Source organism: Cibotium barometz, chromosome 65 (assembly GCF_041138505.1).
Source record: "Cibotium barometz isolate CiBa-2024 chromosome 65, ASM4113850v1, whole genome shotgun sequence".
Taxonomy (NCBI): domain Eukaryota; kingdom Viridiplantae; phylum Streptophyta; class Polypodiopsida; order Cyatheales; family Cibotiaceae; genus Cibotium; species Cibotium barometz.
This window is the reverse complement of record NC_141110.1, coordinates 9,542,501-9,561,351: the sequence shown is the minus strand read 5'-3', so window position 1 is coordinate 9,561,351 and position 18,851 is coordinate 9,542,501. Positions and strand designations below refer to the sequence as shown.

The 18,851-nt window shown below is 44.0% G+C and overlaps 1 protein-coding gene across 2 annotated transcripts in view; it reads right to left on the bottom strand.

Moving 5' to 3' along the window:
* Positions 1-244: 244 nt before the first annotated feature.
* The window catches only part of LOC147602897 (alpha-mannosidase-like), an 18,910-nt gene continuing 303 nt past the window's right edge, over positions 245-18,851 (bottom strand). Inside the window, exons 1-29 of one of the 2 annotated variants that reach the window (XM_086797306.1) lie at positions 18,774-18,851; positions 18,498-18,581; positions 18,270-18,358; positions 18,001-18,175; positions 17,616-17,735; positions 17,398-17,481; positions 17,157-17,228; positions 16,904-17,017; positions 6,083-6,183; positions 5,905-5,998; positions 5,600-5,767; positions 5,368-5,457; positions 5,211-5,276; positions 5,047-5,103; positions 4,020-4,239; positions 3,758-3,888; positions 3,577-3,639; positions 3,419-3,478; positions 3,241-3,312; positions 2,916-2,963; positions 2,694-2,813; positions 2,198-2,263; positions 1,865-1,977; positions 1,687-1,771; positions 1,394-1,504; positions 1,097-1,195; positions 828-875; positions 605-673; positions 245-502 (exon numbers count right to left, since the gene is read on the bottom strand). The exon at positions 18,774-18,851 is cut by the window's right edge and continues 303 nt beyond it. In XM_086797306.1, the coding sequence (XP_086653432.1) occupies positions 314-502; positions 605-673; positions 828-875; positions 1,097-1,195; positions 1,394-1,504; positions 1,687-1,771; positions 1,865-1,977; positions 2,198-2,263; positions 2,694-2,813; positions 2,916-2,963; positions 3,241-3,312; positions 3,419-3,478; positions 3,577-3,639; positions 3,758-3,888; positions 4,020-4,239; positions 5,047-5,103; positions 5,211-5,276; positions 5,368-5,457; positions 5,600-5,767; positions 5,905-5,998; positions 6,083-6,183; positions 16,904-17,017; positions 17,157-17,228; positions 17,398-17,481; positions 17,616-17,735; positions 18,001-18,175; positions 18,270-18,358; positions 18,498-18,581; positions 18,774-18,851 (2,886 nt within the window). In that variant the 3' untranslated portion in view covers positions 245-313. Of the gene's footprint in view, positions 503-604; positions 674-827; positions 876-1,096; positions 1,196-1,393; positions 1,505-1,686; positions 1,772-1,864; positions 1,978-2,197; positions 2,264-2,693; positions 2,814-2,915; positions 2,964-3,240; positions 3,313-3,418; positions 3,479-3,576; positions 3,640-3,757; positions 3,889-4,019; positions 4,240-5,046; positions 5,104-5,210; positions 5,277-5,367; positions 5,458-5,599; positions 5,768-5,904; positions 5,999-6,082; positions 6,196-16,903; positions 17,018-17,156; positions 17,229-17,397; positions 17,482-17,615; positions 17,736-18,000; positions 18,176-18,269; positions 18,359-18,497; positions 18,582-18,773 lie in introns of both variants that reach the window. The other variant, XM_086797305.1, reaches the window with a different exon arrangement.

Genomic DNA, 18,851 nt, shown 5'->3' with positions numbered 1-18,851 from the left:
AAACTCATGTAGTCATCGACAATTTTTGGCATGCATGGCACGCTTTTGCACGTGTCAAATTCGTCTTTTCAAAGTTACACCCTTTCATAAGAGTCCTAACTAATTTTTTAGGGTTTCTTCTTCTCCACAATAAAGAGAAGCATATTTTTAAGATTCACATTCATTTCAATATATGTTCTTCAAGGCCCAAAATGTTTATTTGAAAAATTTAATCTAATGCTTACGTGTTGTAAAGGAAAGCAAATTTTCTTAAAGATGATTTTATTTTATTTTTTTTGCATTAAGGTATGTGATTTGAGTGTAATTTGTTTTTCTACTGGAAATGGAGCAAAAATGTACGAATCTCCATGGGTGCAAGCTCTACAAGCAAGTCGCTGGAATTGAAGGGCTTCCCTCTCTGACCAGCCCCTTCCGCAGCCCCCTCCACCTGCCAGGCCAGTGCGGCTCTCATCTCTGCCTTCACCTGATTCGCAGACAGGTTCACCTCCGTTGCGTTTTTAACCTGTAATTTAAAAATAAGAAAAAAAATGCCAGTTTCATGAAATGGATTCCTTCTGATTCTAGCTATTGGAATAGAGTCTCTTCATTTTATAATTATTGCCACCTTTTGAGTTGGAAAGAGCATGTGTAGGTCCACTGTTGCCAGTGAGGAAAGCACTGGGTCTTCATTAGCCTGCCAGAGTGCATTGCCAAACATGTTTTTTTAAAACAAAAGAAATAAAAGGGCTTCTTGAAAAAATGCATCATAATCACCAATGTATGGCTAACTATTTAACAGTCTGATGAACTTTTCCTTGTTTATTGCAATGCTGATGGCGCCAGCTTACCTCGTAAAGATGCGCTAAGCGCAGAAGCACGCTCCCATCATTAAGTTCCTGCAATTTATTTATTTTTTCTCAATCACATCAGGTCCTTTGGGGTTAAAAACCTCAAGAAGCAACACAGATAGAATCAGATGATGGTTGTGAGTGTCGTACACATGAGCATGGCACATATGTGAGTGTCACACACACACATATGGGACATGTCGTGTGAGTGTTCACATGTGCAGATTATCGATGCATTCAAAGAAAGTTCTCAAAGATGAATTAGAGACCTGGAGAGTGATCATTGCCACATTTTCTGGCAATGTATATCCGGGTGCCATGGCAGAAAAGGTGGTGCGAAGTGATAACTGTGAGTTGCTCCCAGTATCCTGTATCAGTGTGGGGTTGAAAATCATCCCGGGAGAAACGATCAGAACCATAGTCATGGAAAGTAGAGTATCTTTTCTATTGTAACCAGTATGTGACCAAGTGCTAGTAAAGCAATTGCCTCTTTTCAGAATGTAAATTTAGTTTACTCATGATGTAAAATTGAGATGTACTACACATTGCCTCTGGATCAAATTCACCTCTGTAGTGAAAGCTAGCTGCAAGGGCGAATAGATCTGCTGACCGAACGATCTTCGCCACCTTGATCCATTGTTGGCCAGATGTATGCTTGCATAGTATTTGCCTTTCACCTTAAACACAAAGGAATCACATGCTTTATCTAGCAATCAGACGATCAGACTCCGTCTTGCGTAAATGGACCTCAAGTAAAGATAGATCAACTCAGTCACTGTTATGGTTCATGTTTGTTTCCGAAAGCACAAGTTTGTCATAGTTTGTAGGTCCATGCTTTCGAGGAAGACTTTTATCTCACCAGTAAGGCTTCACATGAAGACTTCACACAAACTTGTTCAGCCAAAGCTTCCCCTACTCCCCTTCCATCATCATGCAACAAGAGCCTGAGTGCACAAATGTGTAAATCTCTAGTCTTGTCAAAGGCTACTGTAACATGAGGTAGCCTTAGAGGCAACATTAGGTTTAGAGGCACTCACCTGTGCAGCATTAGCTCTACTTGACCATCTTGAATGCTTGAACCGCCCACAGCACGATCTACTAGGACTGAGAACTCGTTTGTACCGTCTTTTATATACATGCCAAGGTTTACCTGTACAAATGGTTTTATCAGCCCTTAGGCTAGAAACAAACTCCAGCTTCATCCATTTAATGTAGTACTTTTCTTTATTTTTGTTCCTACATGGTCCTCCCAGAATGTGCTCCAACACAAGCAATTAAGCAAAATTTCCAAAAAGACAAAGCATATCACTTACTGTGCTCCAACACAAGCAATGAAGTAAGGTTTCTAAGGGAAGAAGCATATCACTTACTGGATAGTAGTTTCCTGCAATTGGTTGAGTGACTTGCAATGTCCAGTCTTCTCTGTGATCTCTCACCTGCCGTTTTTGGTGGAACACAATCAATAATGACAAGACTTTCAAGCACCACAATAGAATCATTTCCTTTTATTCTAGTGCTTTACATGCAAAACCAGTTGATCATGCAGGTTCATGTATTTGGAAATGGCAATGTCTGTATATGATGGAGTCTTTAGAGAGTAGGATGATGAGTTGACCATGCATAAGTTATGGTGGCCAATCAGAAAAGAATGTAGCCTTGAGTTTCGGGGTCTGGGTGGGAAACACGCAGACCTGTCACTTCCACCACTTCTACTACTTGATTGAGGTCTCATGGGTGAAAGATGGCCACTGTTTCTTTTCCATATTTGGATTACGAGCGTCATGAAATGTGATTTGTACTCAAACTGTGTATTGTCATACATACAATAGTATACCCTAATTGAAGCATAATATTTCTACTGCATACCCGCTGTATGAAATCTCTGCCATTTGAATCTGTGTAGAAGACTCCATTGCTGGGAATGCTTGTCGTCAATCGCGTGATAATCTCTTTCCCAACTCCATCATCAAATGGGATGGGTCCAACCTGATGGAGAACGTTTTGAGTAGAAGAGTGGATTAAGTTGTCAAACGTTTGATTAAATAATTACTGAAATTTTTGGAGTACTAAGCCAGATGAAAAGGCTACCATAAACTCGAACTCAGCATGTTCTTTGTCTTTGTAAACTCTGACAACCTGTGTGGAAAGAAAACTCCCTGCTTATGAGTATACATAGTCAGTTCTCTCTTTTATCAGATACAATGTAAATGCATCTATCACCAGAAATTTAAGAGTCAATGAGAGATCCTTTTTTGGTCTCACACACACACACGCACATCCCCTCTAGGCAGCATCAGAGAAGGCCTGTTGGGAGTGGAAGCAGCTGGCCTGCACCCAGCGGAGGGGCCAATCGAGCGAGAGCCGGCCAACACTGAGAAACATTAGCACTTTGTTATTGCAAAATATGCCTTACCTGGCTCACCCAAGGACTGAACTTTTGGTGAACCTCATCTACCAATGGTCCTCGTGTAATGGTGAAAGGAACCTATCGCAGCACAAGTAACAAAAGTGTTGCTAAGTGCATGGATGTGTTAAACTATGTGATTGTTCTTTCGTTTCAAATCGACACTTGTTTCATAATTAAGGCACACCTCTCTGGCTACAGGATTAGGGGTAGGTCCGTCAGGGCGAAAGATATATGCTCCAGATGCCTTTTTAAGAATATAATTCAATAGATCAGCATACATTTTTACAATCCGTAAAGTTTCATCAAACAGATACTACAATTATGTCTCTCGGAAACATGCACCTGACCATCTGCACCATCATATGCACTATACCACAGGTAGGATTGTTGGACTGGTAGATCCGCCTGGTCATACATGCACATTCAGATCGCAATTCAGGACTAACATACAGGAAAAGAAAAAGCAAGGCCATCAGCTTGGCTATGTAATAGTGGAACCGCAAGATCCTGAATTTTGTTTTACCCCTGTTTTGTTATTGGTCATTCGTGTTAGCTGACCAGTCGCCACTGAAAATGTCAACTGCAGGTCTCCAGATCCAACAGTAACCGTTCCATTCCCTGTAGGACTTTCAGTTGAGGATTTTGGAACCCCACCTGCGGAGAAATCCCAAGATATGTTTGAACACAAGCACTGAAAGCACAGATCATATTAAAAAGAGGGTGACTTTAGTTTTGTATATGTGCTCCCTTGTTGTCCAAACTGCAAAGGGTCTCTTGGTTCTAACCTTTGGCTAAAGTTGAGATGAAGTATGAACTGTAACCAAATGCAGGAACAGAAGCTTCAAATAAAAGCCATGAAGTGGCATTTATGATAGGAGAAACACCCAAGTACGCCTGTGTGTAGAAGTCGCTTACTGCCTGGGTCATATTATCAATTGAAGATACAAGCTGTGCCGGGACCAAATTGCCATGCCCATCTGTAACTTGCAGCGGCATGTCATTGACCTGATCAAATTTTTCAAAAACAAAATTTGATATAAGGGTCTCAATATAGAAAACAATGGGCCAGCAGACTCCAGAGAGAAAGAGTTACTCATGCACTAGGTGCATAACTGAAAAAAAAATGTATCTACTAGTTGTCACTCTCAAGTGCACTGGAGATGGGTTTTTTAATTAGAGCTGTTTACAATAGGTGTTTTGTTTATAAGTTTCTAATGTGTTTGACTTACAGTAGGGACATTTAATATTTAAATATTCATCTTACAATTATGTATACTTACAAGAGGTTATATATATGAGTGGTGTGTGAGCATGCATGCATGCATATATGCATGTGTGCGTGCGCACACGCACGTGTGTGTGTGTGTGTGTGTGTGTGTGTGTGTGTGTGTGTGTGTGTTCTCTATCATGCTCCGAATGAGCTGCTCTTCTCTGGAGATTCTATTCAGCTCTTTGCTTACTTCCGGAGAGCCCTTTTACAATCCCTCCGAGATTCTCATGAAATCAGAGAGCTTTCCTTTCAGCAACTAGAAGTGTTTTCCCACTGCTTTTGAACTAAGTAGTAGCTGCCCCACTCTGGGACGACTATGAATGTACATTGTTTTTCATAATGAGACAGTGGTTTCCCTTTATAAAAAAATGTGAGTGTGTGTGTCTATATATACATATATATATATATACACATGTAAAACAGACCTCTATTACCCTCTGCACACAGTTGTATGCTGAATACTGAGATTATAGAGCAATGACTACCCTCAATTTGTGTGTAGAGATTAATAGATGTGGAAATATAAGCAATTTTCAACATACCGGAACACGAATAACATCAGTCCTGTTCCAGCCAAGTGAATTGTATGCAATCACCACCTGTTTGAGAGAGTATAAAAACTTAGTCATTCCTGCCAGGTTCAGTTATTTCTTATATGATTGAATGGAAACATTTGAGATTGAATATCAACAGAAAGATAATGTACCAGAGTCTTCCCGGATGAAAGGTCGAGTTCAGATGCTGGGCAATAGCTGATGTTCAGTAGAGGACACTGCAAAGATTTTAGAACTATTTAATTATACACCCACACTAACGGATATCCTCAGGGCAAGCAGTGATGAGAATAAGTTATTGTTGGCTACCTGGTTGAAGACTACTGCTGAAGGTTTGCACTCTGAATACGATGGCGAAGTTGCCAAGCATGTAAGAGCAGTATTAACTACATTGGCTGCCTGCAAAACAAGTCAAGAAATGAAGAACCCATGTTGGACAGTACACTTTTCATGCTGCTAGAAGGAAAGATCTCTTTATAGTGGGCTTTTTTTTTGCAATCCACATACATTACTACAAATTTATTGATACAAATTAACAGACCATAGATGCTCCTATGTCCAGACGCTTTGCATAGTCATTTGCCACATGTTGTTTTTCAGTGCCACTGACTCCATCATGATGTTGGAGGACTGCTAGAGCTTCACCCAAGGCATCAGTATTTACACCTGAAGCATTCTTTCCAACTAGAAATTCAAGTTGCCTGGCCGCCTGCACAAAAATTCTACTCAAATGTCCACTCAATTCAGATAATCTATATCTTGATGTTAGCATTCTAATGAATGCCTTTCAGCTAGATCAACATTGCAAAATACAACTCAAACATTTCAATGTGGTTTTTCTCTCACCAAATAGTACCCACTAAGCATGCGAACATAGCCTTTTAAACCAGCCCGACTAGTGAAGTATCCTGTCCAGTATGAAGTTGATCCATCTGCATACCTGAAGCAAGACAGTGTGTGTGAATTAATGGTTTAGTGTTGAAAGGGATCCATGGAGAAACTTTGATAATGAAAAGTCACTTACGGGAAAAAATCATCATGTTTTAAAGGCCAGGTGATATTGGATGAAAATTTTGAGTCTGTATAAACTGATGGAGTAGAGTAGAATGTATTCACTCGTCCATCCTGTGCAATAGGCTGTGACTTGGAAAAATGAACAACAATGAACTAAGATGGTTGTGAAAACATATGGTGATTAGGACAAAAATCAAAGCACTTCTTATGGCAACGATTGATTTGTTTTGAGAAGGGGCTAGGAGGGTGCATAAAGTCAAAATTGTCTATTGTGTGTGTGTGTGTGTGTGTGTGTGTGAGAGAGAGAGAGAGAGAGAGATATTAACGTCTTCAAAAGATGTGTACATAGTGTCCATGAAATCCCATCATAGATGAAATAAGAAAAAAAAAACAACAGTAAACTAAAACTAAAAACTGAAAGCTAAGATCACTCTGAGATTATACAAGATGAAAAATCCAGATCCTACTATGCCTGGTATAGGGTACAATAAGTGATGGGATATGGGAGAGCTGAATAAAAACAGTCAATCAACACTGTATGCCGGGCAAGGGCCCATGTAGGATGCCCATCATGGGTGATACAAGAAGGCTAGAGATGTCAATAGTCCACTGTGAGGATGAGGCTGCTCGATGGCGGGCCAGGATCTCTTGAATCTGGGGCTGATGAGCTAGGGGTGGTCGGGGTCCGACGGAACAAAGGCGTCAAGCTCTCTGAAGTGTGTTTGCCTGATCTGATGTGACTCCCATGGACCTGCTGCGAGGGAGCACTGTGATATAGGCTCCCGTATCCACTCTGATGGGCTCTTGTGCCTCCCTTTCCACCCCTCTAGGCTGGAAAAACTGGTGATGATAAGCTGAGAGGAGGGCTGTTGGGGGTGAGGATCTCTCAGTAGTGACTCTCTCTGTTGGCTGAGCTCTAAATGAGTGCCGAAGCTCGAGCCTAATCTTCTCAAAGATATGATCTGTCACAAGATTTACAAAATCACCTTTTGGCTGTTCCTGATGCTTAACTTTCCTGCCACACCTCACCAACGTCAAAACTTGCAATGAAACTTCCCCTGAACCAACACCTCTTGACGAAGTGCTGAGCATCCTTCCATTTAAGATCTAGCAAGATTGCCTCCTTTAGAGAACACACTACATCAAAACGCCCTCTATTAATGCATCAACTCAAATGGATTATTGTCATATGCATCAGGCACTTGGATGCCATGGACATCCAGTTAACATGGTCTTGCCCGCCCGCCCGTCCTTTGTAAGGTACTTCACCATCTTTACTTTTCCGTAGCGGAAGCCTATCTTTTTTTACCCCTTGAGTAGATCCTTTTGTAGTAGCAATTTGAGTGTCTCCTACCCAAAAGGCTGTACAAGTACTGCCGCAATCGGTACAGATGCCGCCCAGGGAGCCATGTACATCACGCACTTGGATGCCATGGACATCCAGTTAACATGGTCTTGCCCGCCCGCCTGTCCTTTGTAAGGTACTTCACCATCTTTACTTTTCCGTAGCGGAAGCCTATCTTTTTTTCCCCCTTGAGTAGATCCTTTTGTAGTAGCAATTTAAGTGTCTCCTACCCAAAAGGCTGTACAAGTACTGCTGCAATCGGTACAGATGCTGCCCAGGGAGCCTGCTGCGGGGATTTGAACTTAGGACCTCCCCCTTCCCGGTCGCAAACCCACACCACTAGGCTACACGCCCATTGGCTCGAAAGCCCTATCTTTTAGTGTTGACATATATGAAGCGGCCATACTCCATGCTTAACAAAATGCTCTCTTCACTCTTCTCCCTACTCTCTTGCTTGTGTTCTATTGGATTCATGCTTGCTTGGATAGGATTGGTTGTAGTTTCTCTCTTGCATGAGCTTCTCCCTTTCTTTCAACTCTTGTTAGTGTAGGAACCTTGTTCTCACCTCCATCAAGGTCCTTGACAACCATGGCCATGGAGCTCTCCCGTGTGACAACAGAGTGAGGATCCGGATGACAACCTATCACACCCACAACCAAAAGTTGCATTTGCAGCTGTAAGGCAAAGCTCCCAACGACACATGTTTCACCAAGGCTAGGTAAGCTTTCAACTTAAACATGTATGGTGCTGTCCCTAGGAAGTAGTAGCCTAAGGACTTAGCTCCGAATCCAATCCATTCCAAGCTATGATTGAGAGGTCACACTCCAAAAAGGCATACGGTTTTGGAGCCTTGAATGTATTTGTTTTATTGTTTTGAATCTTGTTTGCACTAGGATTAGGGCATTCGGGTTGCAGGTTTTGAAAGAGAAAAATCCTAATTTTTCTCGGCTATTTGTAGGATTTTTAGACCCAAAAGGCTCGGATTTCATGCATTGAATCAAGAGCTTGCTTAGCCTTGATGATTAGGGGTGAGATTACTCCAAAAACCTAGGCTAGAAGCTCCAATCTTGTGGATTAGAGTATGGAAAGTTATGTTTTTCCTTGTTCTTGCATTGCATGATCTGGTAGCAGTAGGGCACATAAAAATCAACCAAAAAACAACCATTAAGCATTTCATTACTTGCACAAACCCCTTCATTAGGATTAAGAACATTAAAAAAGTCCAATAGCCTAATGAAAACAAGAAAAACCAGGCCCAAAACTGTGCAAACGGCTCTTTGGTCGGCCACGTGAGCCCACACCCCACGAAAATCAGACGTGATGTGAGCGGTGTGAGCCTAGCCCGAAACCCAGTGTGAGCCTAGTGGTAGTTGCAGCTAATAGAGCATATAAAGACAACAAAAAAACAACCATTAAGCATTTCATTACTAGCACAAACCGCTGCGCAAAGAGCTCTTTGTTGAGCCACACGAGCCCATGGTCCCACCAAAATCAGCCTTGATGTGAGCCTAAACAAATGTCCCGCCAAAATCAGATGTGAAGTGAGCCTAAACAAATGTGACGTGAGTGAACAGATGTGACCTGAGCCTACACAAATGTGATGTGAGCCTAGTGGTATGTAGCAGGGTATGCTGCCTATTCTCTTGTGAAAGCGGGAAGGTAATGAGAAGAGAGTGTGTGAGTTATCCTAAATGCGAAGGGATTGTAAAGGGCCTTGGTGCTATGAAGACGTATAAAATCCCGTAGTGGAAAGTAAGTTCTGTTTGTTCCATTTTGCTCTTGCTTTATTGCATTTAGTTCAGCTACAAGTGTAGTGATCCTGCTGGGGAGCGGTTGAGTTTCCATCACTCCCCCTCCTCAGATCTAGAGCCTTTTGCATGTTCTAGCTTGCTGTCTCTTTGGTAGTGTTTGGGTCTCCATCCACTCGTGTTTTTTGTTGTGCTGCTCTAGAGTTTGGGTTTACTCTATTTTTTCCCTGTTTCTAGGGTTTCGTCATCCATATGGAGAGTTTGTGCAGTCCTGCTTTGGGGCTTCGTCCACCGATGTGGAGGAAGGTCTAAGTAACCGTGGCTCGGGTTTCTGCAAGATGGCTACCGTGCTGCTCACCTCGTCTAGGGTTTTGTCCCCAATAAGGAGGCCTGTCTGTAGGCTGGCTACTGTCCTTCTATACCCAGGAGCACCTGCGTGTTTGAGTGGCAAAACAATTACTTATGCATCATGTCAACTTGGGCACGCTTACAATGGGGCAGCCAAATGCAAGAGCCGTGCTGCAAACAGTGGCAAGGCCGTACGTACGCATGAAACATGGGCACGACGCGAGCAACAGGGTTGTGTCTTCTTAGCGAGTTTTGGGCATTCTTGCTAAACGGCCACAATTCAAGATTGTGGAGGCTGAGAAAGGAGATGCTTGGATAGAGTTGTGTAACTTGGGAAAACAGGTTTAAAGAAGGGGACTACTTGTGAGCTCTCAATTGCAGCTTAAGGACCGCGGTGCCGGGCAGATAGCACTTTGTATGAGGGGGTAAGCGGGTATAGCTAGACTTGAACAAGTGGACTTGAGTTGTACGGCTCATGAGTTGAATGGCTTTGGAAAGTAAGTTTGATGAAGGTGACTATTTGCAAGCGCTCAAGCACAGGACATCCAACCGTAGTGCCGGGCACATAGCACTCTGGGTGAGGGCGTGATCAAGTACAATTGGAGTTGGGCAGGTGGACCCGAGTCGTTTGGCTCGCCAGGTTACCAGAAGATGGAAACAGCTGGATGTGCAAGTGGCAGTGTGCATGAAGTTGGGTGGGACAGAGTGGCAGCTGGCTCACTGAAGTTCGAAGGTGACTTGGATGTGGAAAGCACTCGTATCTAGCCAAAGGGCAAAGTGGGTGCAAAACAGAAGGTACGGCCTGAGATGAAGTTCAAGCAGGTAAAACTTGGGACCTAGCCGTCCAAGCAGAGCTTGTTGGGATGACGTCTAAGAAGACTGGTTCTTCGCAGTACGGCATGACACATGTGAACAAAAGGTTCAAGGTGATGGTGCAGAGTCAGGAAGCGAAGCTAATGTGAAGGTCATCATGGTGTCATGGGGGCCTAAGCAGGACTAAGTGGAGGGACTTTGCGCCTTGGTAAACAGGAACAGGCAGATTCAGACTAAAGGTCAAGACCGCTGAACAGGTTTCGGGACAGTTTGGTTGGAGCATGGCAAAGCAAGTCTTGGTGTCAAGGCAAGCTAGAGCACTCAAGTCAGTTGAACCAAAGCCGAGAACCAAAGCCGAAGAGGTGCAAAGGTTCGAATGCCAAAGGTTCGTGGTGGTTTCACTTGGAGTCAGGTGGAGCTAATGGCACTTTGTCACAGAGGATCAATGGCACTTTGTCACAGAGGATCAATGCACTTATGTACCGAACAGGTTGAAGCAGGGCATCAAGGTCCATGGCAACCAGGTGCAGAGTTGGAAGTGGCACAAGATGGGGCAAACCAAGCTGGAGTCAGTGAGGTGGGCAACTCTTGTCCATAAAGATTTTGCACAAAGAGCTCAAGGGGCATCGGCGAGCAACAAGGCTCAAGACAATGCTCCAACGCAAAGGAATGTGAAGTCAGATTTGAAGAAAAGATGTTGCAACCAAGTTCGCGTCAACTCGGCAGACAAGTCTCGACTTCCTTGAAGGCTTATGCATTCCGAGCAACACTGCATTGCCTCAAGTAATCACTCTTACAGCTCAAACAGGAGCCTTGGCGAGACCACGCAGTCACCTCGCCAATTTTGTGGGGATCGGGGGACTCTCAAGCAGGGGCTTGAAGTCCGGGCCTTTAGATGAGAAAATACAAAAATATGCACCGTTTTTCTTTTGTAACGGGTTAGACACTGACCTTGCTGATGGCTATAAAGCAGAGTAAAGACCTACCACGGGTAATTACTATCTATAACTATGCACATGGGTCATATTCTGAGATGCATACATTCAACCTTTGGTTTCAAAAGCAATTGACGAGGGCGTCAATTTCATAAAGGGGGGGTGTATGTGACGTGGGAAAACTATCCAAGGGGACATGGTGCATACATTCAACCTTTGGTTTCAAAAGCAATTGACGAGGGCGTCAATTCCATAAAGGGGGGGTGTATGTGACGTGGGAAAACTATCCAAGGGGACTTGGTGCCTTGGGGGTATGTTAGCCCGCCCTGTAGAATATGCATCTATATGGGGAGGAGATGCAAGGAGAGGCAAAGCACGGACCCAAGGTAGGCACACCTAGGAACGCACTCATGCACCGGGTAGGCACGTTAGGCCTTTCCGGGTGCGAGCGAGGTTCCGAGGGTGCCGAGTGCCCCGGGGGTTGCCCTCCCCGCCTTGACGGTGATCGGGCCGAACGTGGAGTCGGGACCGAAAACGGTGGAAAAAGGCCGAGGGACCGGCGAACCGGCGAGCTGTGCCGTGCCGACGGGCCAAGACGCGGCCAGGCCGGCGGATCGTGGATGGAAGGCAAGACCCGAGATGAGGCCGAGGGAGCCGAGCTGGGCACGAACGCAAGTGAGAGGTGAGACCCGCAAGGAAAACGCGCGAGACGCGCTCGACGGGCCGATGGAGCCGTTTCATGAAGCATAGATCGTGAAAGCTGAGTGCAGCAAGCACATCGCGGGACCGTTTCCGCCGTTTTGCAAAAGATGCAGGTCACAACATAAGATTATGTGGGTAGAACAATTCCTGAAGCTGCTATTACTTTGCCGGCATACTTCAATAGTGCGCAAACAGCAGCAACAAAAGTTCAAGAGGGAATGCAGGTCTTAAGGTCTTGGGCATTATCAATGAGCCACCTGAAGCAACGTTATTTTATGGGCCAGAAAGGAAGCAGGGTGTGATTGCCGTGTATGACATTGGCAGGGGTATTATCTTGGAGGTGGCTCTCGGTGTGGTGGCTTCTCCATCTACATCCCAGCAACAGCACAAGGTGGCTATAGATCCTACGTAAGCCATTGTCTATCCCATGTGTTGTCTCCATCTACATCCCAGCAACAGCACAAGGTGGCTATAGATCCTACGTAAGCCATTGTCTATCCCATCTGGAGCAGTTCATGACCGTCTCTTGGATGACACCGCCTTCTCTTCACCTCTTGGGTGTGTTTCCATGGGAACATTTATGTAGTTTTTCTTCCATGTGAATAAGGTTTTGCTAGTTGTGAAGGCTGGGCTTTAATTCCAATGTCAAACATAGATGTATAATAAAGTTGTAGGAGCCATGGGGTATGTGGTGCATCAGTTTAGGAGTCAAGGGGGCGGAGTATTTGACCCGCCTTTGGTGCATTAGGGAGGAGATGGCTTGGTACGTGGTTATCTTTTGTACTTGGCTTAGTGGTAGTGTTGGTGGATATACACATGTATGAAAGCTATGTATTTGTTTTTTTTTTTTCAAATAAAGGCTACTTATATTAAGAGATTAGAAAGAGAGAGGTTACAACATATAGAGAGCTCTAATGAGTACAATGTCCATGAACACGACATTCTCTTCTTATCAACCACAGTTCCTGAAAAGCATGCCACAGCTGCTCCACAAGCTTGCCTTTGACTTTATTGAGAAGTTTCTCTAGCTGTGTATCCAGCTCTTTCCGATTTTTCTGAGTGTGTCTTTCACAAAACATAGAGTGCTTTAATGAGCAACACATCCTTGGAGATGACAGACTATCTCATCTTCAACAGATCCTTTGCTTTAACACTTGGTCCACTTGCTTTCCTTTAGCTTTCTTATGCAAACGAAGAAGCTTGGTGTCCAGGTCTTTCATCCGTCTTCATATGAATCTTTCACCTACGTGTATCAAGTTCTCTTTCAACTTGAAACTGTTAGTAGGTATACTGTTAAAAATGGCATCAAGTCGATGTAACCACGGGCACCATAATAGTTCAGTTCTCAAGACAGCCCATAGTTCCAAGGTGCAACCTATGCCTTCTCCAAGTAACAAGTTTTTCCAGCCAAGGGTGTAGCCATTCCATAACTGAATGCATTTAGCCAATGACTCGAAGCATTCCTTTGCAATAGGACAGTGCATGAATATGTGCAGGTCATCCTCAACCTCCTTGCATCTGTGGAACTTCCCATCCCCAATGTTTAAGTCTGAGGGCTTTAACCTGAGTCCAAATAGCTCTGAACATAACCAACCAAGCTAGGCACGCTTTTTTTGGTTCCACATACTTATTCCATAACTTACCAAACAGAAAATACCATTGTGATATGTCCAGAAGGATTCCCCATCTCTTGTTTAAAGTGCAATGGATAGGATCAGTGCTCTGTCTGGGGGGAATAGGACATAGTCCTTTTTGACTCTTCCATTGGAAAGCTTTGTGAACTGGCTTATCTTTAATCGATAGCAGCCAGGTGTCTAATTGGTGCCATAAGCTGATTCTTGCCCCAATAAGGTCTAATTCTGCATATGAGACATTATAGTCTCTGATCAAATCAGCTCTGGACAACCAAGAATTGATGTCTCTGTCCCAGATATCCCACTAGTAGAGCAGATTTCTTTCCTATGCATCCTAAAGCCGCTTCAGCCTGGGCATTATCAATCGGGGGGAGGGAAATGCTTCGCCACCAGATGGAGTCTCTCCCATGTATACCCCATGTGTAGCTAGGTTTCTCAGAAAGGATAAGGTCAGTCTTAATAGCATTCCAAGCCGACCAAAGCAAATAGACCAGTTGGCTGCCAACCGGTTTCACCAAGTATTTGCTTGCCATAATTGTAAGCGGGAGGAGCTTCTTCCACTTGGGGAATTGTTTGAGCTGGAATTGATCAAGGTTTCTAGTGATCAACCACGCCCATTCTTCAGAGGGGTAGAGAAAGCTTCTCAGCACCCATTTGGCAGCCATTCTATTAGCCAAGTTGGACACATCTTTGATTCCAAGGCCCCCTTTACCTGTTTCCAAACAGCACTATTCCCACCCGACTTTAGGGATTTTCCTAATCCAAGGGTCCCCTCCCCATAGATAGTTCTTGCATAACCTTATGAATTGCATTAGATCAGAGTTTGGAGGTCTCCAGCAGCTGAGAAAGTAGATGATAGAAGGGATAATGAAATGATCGATTACCATCTTTCTACCCCCCAAGTTCAGATGCATTTTCTGCCATCTGGCAAGTTGCACCCAAAGCCATCTCTGCTTAAGGGTGACCTTGAATCCCATGGGAATGCCCAACAATCCTCCCTCTTTCAGGACCCTGATAGTTCAGTGAAGTATGTTATATTATGGTACAAAGATTTTACCAAATCCGAGTATGGATAGGTAATTAACTGGAACTGAGACTAAGGGTTCAGGTACTGGCAGACTTTCCAAGTGAGGGAAGTGCTGAGACTTGTAGAGATTGGGTGATATGTCGATTTTTTCCGCAGGATTTGGAGTTCACATTGAGGACTCAAAGACAGAGGATCATTTGGATTGTTTCTTATGGGTTTGATTGTGAGCAAGATTTCAAAGACTGAGAGCTCATTAATGATCGTGGGAGGATATTTTACCTGGACACTAATCTATGGATTAGGGACTAGTCTGATGGGGTTAGGGGGGCCCCAAGATTAAGGATTAGCAGGCTGATACTTGGCTAGGGTTCCTAGATTAACAAAAGCAAGCTTAATGGCCTTTTATAGGGAATTAGCTATTTACGGCGTAGTTATCACTATATAAGTGAGCCTCGGGTTATTGTTGAGACATAGTTGTGTGGATGCACCACTAACGGTCTGGCTTGGACTAGGAGAGAAGAAATGTTCATGCCACGCACATGGTGAGTACATAGGTTGGTGTGTCGAAGGCCATCGGGCGGGCTTCGGTGGTATGGGACGCCAGAGTTAGACACGAGCCTACGGGATTGTGCTGGACCCTTGGCCCTGGCTCGGGGGTGGGGGTGGTTGGATGTACAGAACCTACGGTCATGATTTGGTTTAAGACTAACCTTGGTTTTCAGCTGTGTTTAGGGAGATTCAGGGAAGGACTTCTTCTCCTGTGCGGAAGAGCTTCTGAGATTGGGGGAGCTTCTGGAGGATGATATTACAAAGGGACCAGTAGAGGTACAGCTTTCAGAGGCTATGCCAGAGATGAATCCAATTTCTGGTTATCTGAGGAGCTCCAGGTGTGTCTCTTTAAATCCAGTACAAATAAGAATGAGATTACTATTATAGAAATTCCCATGGAAGCAGATGCAATAGAGGTACTATTGGAGGCATAGCCAGAGAGTTTGGGGCAGAGCCCACAGATGGATGCCACAAAGGGAGATGTGCTTACAGCTTCCGCACATCATATCTGTCAGTTGTGACAGGTAGTTTTCTGGAAGTTGCAGTTGCACATTGTGATGACCAATGTTCCATAGGATATGTGATGGTTGGCATGTTGTTTTTTAAGCCATCATGTGTGATCACTCCAGTGTCCAACAGAGAGCTGATAGGAAGCCATCATCATGGAGTGTACGATTCTAGTGGAACTGGAGAAAAGGTGCATCATGTGCCCCAGTGCTCCAACTTTACAAAAGAGGATGTCACATGCTGGCCTTAACCTGGATGCACGTGGACATAACTCTTAGCTGCAACCACCTTTTGGGTAAGTTTGGGGCCAACCATGGCAAAAAACTGGTTGACTACATGAAGGGGTCCCCCAAAAAATTATGAAAAGGACCCTTGGGTTTCTCATTATTCGTCTCATCTAAAGTGAAGAAATCAGCCTTCAATCACTCAAGTAAGGAGATCAAGAAGCCCAAGAGCTGTCAGAACTGCAAGAAAACCTAATAAGAAGTCATCCAGCCTCAGCAGGCCATCTGCCCCAGCATAGTCAAGCAGCCAATTCCTGAAATCAGCCAATGCAAGTAGTTTAGATACTCCGTTAACATCTTGTGTACTCACTTTAATCCAATAATTACAGGCAAACACAGTAATAATTGGCCCTTAAGTGGGTGGATTTGGGTGTCGTCTCTCTATCTCTTCTCCTTATCTCTTCAAGCATCATTAAGACACACCTTAATCGCTTCAGTCTTTTCTATCTCTTCCCTTAATCTCTCTCAGCGTAAGCAATTGCATCATTAACACACACCCCTTGCTGGTCTGAGTTTCCAATCTTCTCGCTGACTTGATTGCTCCTTTGGTTGCCTGACCCACACTCTCATTCACCCATGCAATAACCTGTGAATCAGGCTTGCTATCACACAGCCATTTTCTACAAGCTTGCCTCACAGTAATCTCTATCTGTATGCTTATGACCCTAGTCTTCCCCTTAGTAATACTGTAGGTTAACGCTAGTTAATGCTGATTAAGAGACGCTAATCACTAATGCTGTATAGAAAGGTAGGGATGCACTAGGGTAGAGTAGGTGCATGATGGGAGATTTGAGTGGTCCTGGCTATTAGGAGTCGGGACCCCAGTGCAAAACGAGCTAGCTTGGGAATCTGTCCAAGGAAATCCATGGCTCGAAAACATGTTTATCAGTGCTAAAGTCACAAGTTTCATTTCAATGCTGTTAAAACAGGAAGACGCACCAGATTCACATGGTGAATAAATCTGTCCATTTCTCTGAACCAACTGCGTGCATTCTGGTAGGTAAAATCATCACCCATAGTAAACATGATGTGCTTGGTTCGATAGAGCTGTGCCTGGGAAGTCAATTTCAAATTTTTTAAATAAAAAAAGCCAAATTATGGTTGCTAGATCCATTAACTACTGAAAATTTGTCCCAAACAACGTGGAAAAAATGGATGTAAGTATGTCACTGTGTGTGCGCTTTATGGTTACCTGTTCCTGTGCTGCCGCAACAAAGGCATCCACACTGGCCTTCACATTGTAATCGAACAAAAGAGGGTCATCCTGCTCTTACAATGGAGACTTGTAAGCTGCACGTGACTCGTTGTAGAACAGATTTGGTGCAAGTGTATCATGGAAACCCACTCATACTCGTGCACATGTAGGGAAAGTGGTGCACTCTTCATGATGTAATAGCAATGGTTTTTCACATGTGTATGTAAGGTAAGCACACCTGCATAACAACAGTATCTTGTCCGGTCTCAAATTCAAACCCAGAAGGAGGGTTGTAATGCTCCAGGAACACGCCCGTGAAAATCTGAAATCAGTAGGGCAATTTAGAACACCAACACAACCCTATCAACATTGCCAAGCTCAGAAGCTTGTAAAGACTGCATGGGTTCCCCCCCCATATGGAGCATGCACTTTTCTGCCGAAAATTTGTGCATGTACCTGTGCAGATGAACCGAGGGTCGTAGACCCGCGCCAGACAAACTCAAGTGAAGTTGCATTCCGACGCACTTGCCTGTCTTGATAATCGATCCTTGCGAAATACAAGGCATCAAAACCTAACTGCATTCAAATTACTTATGTTGGTAACACCTTGATAGTGGAAAGAGAAAATCCTAGTGCAGCACAAGGCATCAAGGCTTTTTCATAGCATGACGCATGCAACAAAAAGGGCATCCCCATGACTGACAGAAAAGACAGCCATCAAAGTTTGCAAGAAAGGATACACTGCTCAGTAGTTATATGAAGAACATTCTCTGTACAAAAACTAACAAGATGAGAGGATTTATAAGCCAAAAGGCAGAGCATGGGGATGTGCTTGTGTTACCTCTGCACCAAGTAAGTAAGCTTGAGCTGCAGAGTGGCCAAAAGGATCAATCTGCCACCCGATCCGAGGATGCTTCCCGAACTGCTCTTTGATGAACCGATGCCCGAGAGTCGTCTGATCGATCATGTCAATGTAGTGCGTGGTTGCTTCGTCATGCATACACCATCCACCATTTCTGAATGCAAATGAAAACACTGCTCTCAACAGGGCTTCCTTGTATCAGCAACACTCCTAAAATTTGGAAAAAATAAACTATCTAAAACATTTACATGAATTCAAGCTGTCCATTGTCAACCAGTGCTTTCACTATTGCTTGCTTTGCAGGAGTTTGTTCTCTCCACCAACGCTGAAAGAATGCCTGCAAAAAATTTGAAGGATACCACAAAAACCATGATTAAGAGTGGTCCATTGGCAACTTACACCATGATTGGAGTGACCATTAGCAAAATCAGGCCACAATTAGAGTGCAGAAGAGAGTGGTAATGTGAGGATGTCACTTGTTCCACATAGATGAACTTGCGGTTGGGATCGTCTTGAAGGTTGGAGATGACCGTGTCCAGAATCAACTCCACCGATGCGCCCTGCACAAAGAAATTGTTGATTAGAGCAGTGACTACAGATACATTATGTCAGAAACTAGAATCCAGACTAGATTGTGTGTGGATTATGGTGATGGTAAGTATAATTTAGTGAGAGATTAGGATGCAAACACAAACTGTGGAATTGGGCTGACAAGGTGGAAATTTTATGGTTCTTAATGATGTGTTTTGTACCGCAAGGGTGTTGTTCTGGCCAGTGTAGTATTGGTCCACAGTTTTGAGCCAGCCAACATCGTCATGGGTGTGGGCAAC